Here is a 7,310-nt window from a genome sequence, read left to right on the forward strand (position 1 = left end):
GTTATCAGAATTTTAAAAGAATCTGATTCTATCTCTATGAAAGACATGATTCAAAACATTTAACTGCTTTCCTAACTCTATTTTATTGATTAATTACAAACTTTGAATAAGTAAATAAATATCGACCAATGCTAATTAAACCGTAAATTTCTTTTCTAGATAAAGTATTTTTAATATTCTGTTTAATTGAATGGAAATCAGAAATGAACTCTGAGAGAGTATTAAAGAAATCAAGTGGATTTGTTTTGGGTTTGACGTTTAGAATCGCGTTTCTAAAACATTAAATCTGAATCTTTAGATTTTTCAACCGGAATCCATGTCTTTTTTGGGAAATCTGGCTAGATTCCAATTAGATTCAAAAAAAATTCCCTACGCCAAAACGCATTGCGTTGCTAATAATTGTCTGTTTGAGTTGCATGAATAACAAGAAAGATCGTACATCGTGAAATGCCATCTGATACGCAATCTATAATTATTGAAATATAAAATTAATTATCGGAAGTTATAATTAAATTAATTAAGCGGAAGTCATAATAAAACCGTCATAAATTATTTCTTTATTTCTTTTTCTTATCGCGCTTTCATCATAGGAATTACTTCCTTTTACAAAATGATTGAAACTGATACTACTTTTTGAAATTCCCTAGAGTAAAAATATTAAAGTATATAATTAAAAAAGTTCTTAAAATACATTAAAATCAAGTTATCATTTATATAGTTAAAGCTTCTTATTTGCGGCAGGTACCTATATATTTATAGATTCCGTGAATATAGAAAATCACGAATATAGAATTTCTTTTAAAAATCAGGCTTTTCTCCAGTGAAGATCAATATTCATGAAGAATTTAGAAAGATAGTAAAATAGAATTAAAATTTTGACCGCAAATACGGATTTTTTTTGGTTCCCAACAAAAAGAATAATTACAATTTTTATTCCGCGACTATCGAAAATATCGCGAATAAAGAGCTTTAACATTATATTTCCTTTTGAAAAATGTATCTCTGAAATAAAAAAATTTGAAATGCGGAAAAAGAACCATTAGCTAAAATCTCAATAATATAAAATTGTTAATAAACTATTAATTCATTTTAATTTTATAATTTTAATGTTTATGTTAAAGACTTCAATTATATTTCTTTGTTATTGAATCATCTTTCTACACGATCCAAGCTGTTTTCGCATTCGCACATGTTCTATATTTTGACGATATTTATAAATGAAAATGTTGACCATAAATAAATAAATAAATATATATATATATATATATATATATATATATATATATATAATGTAATATAAAATATATATGTATATGTATATGTATATTTATTTACATGTTTATATGTTTATATATTTATATTGTATTTATACATTTGCCATTCGAAGCGTTTCGCGAAGCGAACATTCACTTGCGGGTTAAACAGCTGTTGACCCCCGCGATCACGATCGCGATTCACGTTTCCGGATTCCCCCCCGCGGGACGCACGCGCGTGCGTCCCGCGTGCTCGCCGTCGCAGCACGCAAACCGGCATCTAACGTCAGACCGTGTGCGGCGTGCGGCCCCGTGCAAGCCGGGTCCGGGTCGAAACGTCGCGCGACGGCGAACGACGCGCGGACCAGCTGTGGCTTTTTCTTCCCCCTGAATCCGGGGCCGGGGCCGGGGCCGGGGCCGGGGCCCGTTCCCCGCGAGCAGGCCCATTTTGCCTCGGATACCTGCCACCAGGTGGCTCCACCAGCAGTACCCAGCAACGGCGGGCAGGGGCAGTCTTCGGGGCGCCTTTGCACCGCTAGCATCGCGCGCGCGTATCCTCTTTGTTGTTACCGTCGAGTACGTTCGAGTACACCGTATCAGGGGAATGACCGTTTCGGGGATCGCCAGCGAGAACATGTGACGAGATCTCGTCAAAGAGTGTTTTGTATACCGGAAGAACCGGAGCACCCCGGAAGGACACCGGCACGTGTGGTTGCAACACAACACCCAATTCAAAATCCCGTCTGGAACCGTCAAATCAAGAATCACCGATCGCTTTGCCAATGATACCGGCGGGACACGGGAGGTGCGCGTTCCAGAGGCTAATCCGGGACGATTTGAACGACGGTGGAGGATGCAGCAACAGCAGCAGCAGCAGCAACAAGAAGAGCGGCAGCAGCAGGAGGAGGAACAGGAACAACGGAGGCTCATAATGGTACCGTCGTCATCCACCTCGTCCCCGTCGTCGTCCTCGTCGACCACGCTCGCGACCGATCCGCGCGAGGCCGACGAGCACGTGATGGAGATTGACGGGCTCGCGACCGGCTGCTCCGAGCTGCCCAATCTCGCGCTCCAGAGCGTCGCCCTGCGACTTCAGAGCGTCGCCCTCCTCTCTGCGCTCCAGCGTGCGGCGCTCCTGCCGGGACACGCCGCCGCGGCCGCCCTGAATCTGCAAGCCTTGGAGACGTATCTCACGCTTCATCGTCTTCACGCGAGCAGCGCGTCTTCCGGCGTAGCGGCTTCCGTCGCCGCGACGGTCAATCAAAAGTGTTCGTCGTCGAGTATCCTGACCTCGACGACGGCGACGACGACCGCTGTCAAGGACGACGCGCCGACGGTGGATCAGCTGCTGCGCGCGGCCGAGGACGACGAGGCGCGTCTGGAGTTTGTCGCCGACGATAATCTGACCCTGGCCCTGCTATCCCCGGAATTTCTGTCGAACGAGACGTCCGGGACGAGCGGCTCCTCTTCCGGGCATCACGAGCTGCTGCTGCGACGAATATCCGAGGGAAATAATCGCGCGAGCGCCTCGTCGACGACGACGACGACGTCGGTCTCACGATCCTCGTCCACAGGCATCCTCCCGCCGTCCTCGTCCACCTCCTCGGGCTGCTCCTCGTCCTCGTCCTCGTCCTCCTCCTCGTCCGCCCAACACGCTTCGATCACGGTGGACTCGAGTGTACCAAGGACTTGCCGGACGTCCAGACCTAAGAAACAGTTTATTTGTAAGTTCTGTAGCCGACAGTTTACAAAGAGCTACAATCTGCTGATCCACGAGAGGACGCACACCGACGAGCGGCCGTACTCGTGCGACATATGCGGCAAAGCCTTCCGACGGCAGGATCATCTCAGAGATCACAGGTAACATTGACGATCATCTATCATTTTTTTTTTTTTTTTTTTTATGAGAATGCACTTTACACACGAGCAAGTTTTTGCGCGATACGTATTGCTGCACGTGTGTGCCAAAAATAATTTAAATGATTAATGAGGAAGCTTAATTTTTTGTATAAATTGATGAGTTTGCAGTCTTGACACTAACAAAAACTTTTATGTCCACTTCTATTCACGTATATAGATGTTTTCATGTCACGTTTAATATTACATAAATATTATACATATTGACATTTACCGAGAGACAAATTATAATAATATTTTACGACAATAAATTGTAATCATAAATAATATAATATAATATTTATTAAAATAATATTAGCAAAATTTATTTTTTAAATTATTAACAACAACAGTATGTAAATTTGTATTTGCATTTATATAAATCATACCAACTAGTATACTTTTAATCGATTAAAATAATTTTTTTTCAATTAATTTTCTTGCAATGAATGCACGCGGAGGAAATAAATCCTCTGACGACAGGGTTACGTAAGAAAATTGAGTTGAGCATTAGTGCGTAAAAGTTTCAATGACGGTTTACGCGTATATTTATCGAATTCATTCCTTTCGTGCGCTGGAGAGAAGATTTAGAGACCTCCGCGTATATTTATCTCTTTATCGCGTCGCAATTAATTACACGCAACGCAACGATTTACGAACGGACAAATCCGCGGAACGCCTTCTCCACCTCGCGTAATTACGACGATGATCGAATGACGTGTATATTACATTTAATGCTCAACATGTCACAATATATTCATTTTTCATATAGTCGCGACGTTTTTTCAGTCTTGTTTAATAACAGCGTTGTGTTATATTACTTGGTGATTATTTTTTTTAACGATTATTATTTTTCGAGTATTAAAAAGAAACTAGCAAGATTAAAGCTATATAATTTTATGAGAGAGGGATTAAAAAAAAAAAAAAAAAAAAAAAAAAAAAACAAGAGGAAGTTAGTCGCAAGATTCAAACTAAAAAGAATATATTTTTTTTCACGTTGCAGGTATATCCACAGCAAAGAGAAACCGTTCAAGTGCACCGAGTGCGGCAAAGGATTCTGTCAAAGCAGGACGCTGGCTGTCCACAAGATTTTGCATATGGAGGAATCGCCGCACAAATGTCCCGTTTGCGCCAGGAGCTTCAATCAGAGGAGCAACCTTAAGACTCATCTTCTTACGCACACGGACATTAAGCCGTATCATTGCGCCTCCTGCGGCAAGGTCTTTCGCAGGAATTGCGATCTGAGGAGACACTCGTTGACCCACAATCTCGGAGTACCGTCGTCGCCGCCGTCGGATATTCCCGTTTCCGGTACGAGCACCATCGTCCTTCAGGAGACATCTTAGTGTCGACCCTCTTTTTTCAAACGACTCGAGATAAAACCGTCCACATCATGACACCCCTTCTTCCAATGGATCGATATTCAGATATTAATTAAGTAAGAACGCCATGATATAATTCGATTTCGATCTCCTCTGTTTCGCGAGTTTCGCACTGTCTTTCTACCTGCCTTGTACTTATCTATCATCGTTAGAGCGTAATCATTGTTATGTACATCACGATAAGTGGTATATCGTATACGGAGATTCGTGCACGTTTAGATCTATAATTGTTCTATGTTATGCGATACTTTCTGATAATAACGTATAGCCGAGAGAAATGTCTCTTTTTTTTTTTTTTTTTCAATTGTGTACCTACTACTGTACGTGTCTGTTGTGTTCTGCCTGTACGTGTGTGTAAAATAAACATTTATTATTATTTTTTAATTCAGAGTCTCGTCTACACCCTCAATTATTCTCTTTGCGCAACCGATTGATCGGGCAAATCGAAAATCAATCCTAATTTTTATTTCCACAAATGAGATTTTATATAATCGAGATTTCCTACATGCATTTTACTCTAATTCTTTTTGAAAAAAAAAAAGAAAATAAAAAATTGATTTTAACAAAGGATATTGCTAGACTTGTCACGACAGCATTGATCGTGCTGATTTCCCGAAATTCAGCAGAGTACGAGCGAGGTGGGCACGCGCCCGATTTAACACACGTGAACAAGAAAGGTCTGTCTAGATATAGAACCGCGAAATGTCTTTCAGCCAGCTAAATCCTCCCCTGTGTGATTCTCCCAGATGTATAAATCAGGTGTTATATAGTATTCCACACTGGCTTAGTCGGGCGAGAGTATGTCGGACCGAATTCCGATCTCTCTGGTATTAAACCAGGAGGATCTCTTCGCCTCTTCCTTTTTTATCCGTTCCGCATATCCAGGCTAGGATATAAGCCGATGACGGGCCGGAGAAGAGGAAGAAGAGGAGAAACAAAAGGGCACGGCCGGAGAAGTTAAAGAGGTGGAGGAAAAGGAGGAGCAGGAGGACGAAACGCGACGTGTATTGTGTTACAAAGAACGGGGCCGCCAGGTGCGCGCGGGACATGACACCGCGATATGTCTAGAGTTACGTTTCTCTTCTCGAAGGTACCGGGAGAGAGAGAGAGAGAGAAAGAGAGAGGAGAGATGGGGCCCTCAACGACGCTATTTCGGGGATCTATCCCGGTCCTCTCCTCCGGCGTGTCGATAAGAGAGAATCTCGCACCGGACCGGTCGACCGGTCTCGAAAAGACGCCCTACACGACTAACGTATGTATGTATGTTAAGGTGTATGCGCACGTAAACCCGGAGACTCCCGGGTTCTCGAGCTTTCATAAATTCTTACCGGCGGACGTTTTACCGCGAATTACGGCTCGTCGTTTTACCGCAAAACCCGCGTTCACCAAATCGTGTTTACGGCGTCGCAGTCGGGATATATACATATGGGAAAGAACGCCAGGGATAATGTCCTGGATGATGTTGAATGACTTCTCTCGACTAAGACTCTTTGTGTCGTGTATTACTTTCATAAAGTAGCAACGTTCGTCACGTTCAAGGACGCTGCAGAACCTTAAAATGTCCCTATTAAGGCGGGCACTCTGGGAAAAAAAAAAAAACAGGGTTACAACCCACTTTGGGGGCCCACGATTAGTAATCAAATTATTTGAATTATTCGTAATGTATTATTTGAATTATTCTAACCCTAATTTTACGTAAATAATTTACTTTTAATTCCGCGTAACTAAAAATTGCAATTACTTTGGGAGAAATTTTGACCATTTTTTTTTTTAGTTAAGCAACTTAACGTTTTGATTAGTGCCCTTTAAGTAAAAATTACCTTTGCGTAATTGGATATCGATGGAACTAATTGAGAGAATTGGCTAGTATAACTTAAAAATCTTTGAAATAAATAGAATGGCTAATTGCAAAAATTAGTTATGAGCAATCTAAATAATTTGTTTACTAATCGTGCGTCCCAAAGTGGATTGTAACCATGTTTTTTTTTCCCAGAGCACGTGTCCGAGAGCCCGGTTTAAGATTAACTTGACAATAGGAAAGACAAGCAAAGATAATCGCGAAAAGATTTCAGAGTAAAATGGAAAAGGGAAGCTTGAATATTATTTTTCCAGGATTTACGGAAAATATATATTCAAAGAAAATAGAATTTACGACGTTACTAATGTCAATTAAAAATATAACGACACGTTGAATTAAAATATTGTATTTTTTATCTATACAGTCTGAAACCTCTTAGATCCAATATCATCGATATTATTGAACGATAAGATCAAAGTCATCGTAAATTTTACTCACTCGTTTTAGTTAATTATGCGTCTGTAAGCGGAGATTATTTTAAAAGTGTTTGCACAATAATTTCCGCACAACTGATGTATTATCCTACTCTCTTTCATTACCCCGAGAAATTTCGCGCCTGGGAAGATTATATAATTTAACGCTTATATAATTATACAGAAAGCGTAAGAGCGTAGGCGGCACATCCTTAATCAAGACGATCGTACTATAATGAATATCGAAGCCATCTCGTTGCATTTTTCCGATCGTGTGCGGTTAAATGTAATAAATACGTATGATATATAATCATGTATAATAAATAATGTAAAATAATGTAATGCAATAATGTATAATAATTGTGTGTAATTTGGATAAGAGTGGAGAAATACCAAAGGAGCGAAGGGGCGACTGAAAAAAACGGATGCAGCGCGTTTGGTGACGATACCGAATGGAGCAAGGGTACTTCTCGGGCACGGTGCGAAGAATCGTAGAGGTGAGGAAGCG

General features: G+C 41.1%; 1 protein-coding gene across 1 annotated transcript; it reads left to right on the plus strand.

Moving 5' to 3' along the window:
* Positions 1-1,757: 1,757 nt before the first annotated feature.
* LOC140663303 (uncharacterized) lies at positions 1,758-4,867 on the plus strand. Its single transcript, XM_072887385.1, has 2 exons — positions 1,758-3,113; positions 4,153-4,867. The coding sequence occupies exons 1-2, from the start codon at positions 2,107-2,109 to the stop codon at positions 4,493-4,495; spliced, it is 1,350 nt and encodes a 449-aa protein (XP_072743486.1). The 5' UTR covers positions 1,758-2,106; the 3' UTR covers positions 4,496-4,867.
* The last annotated feature ends 2,443 nt before the right edge of the window (positions 4,868-7,310 follow it).

The sequence above is a fragment of the Anoplolepis gracilipes genome, chromosome 1 (assembly GCF_047496725.1).
Source record: "Anoplolepis gracilipes chromosome 1, ASM4749672v1, whole genome shotgun sequence".
Classification (NCBI taxonomy): Eukaryota; Metazoa; Arthropoda; class Insecta; order Hymenoptera; family Formicidae; genus Anoplolepis; species Anoplolepis gracilipes.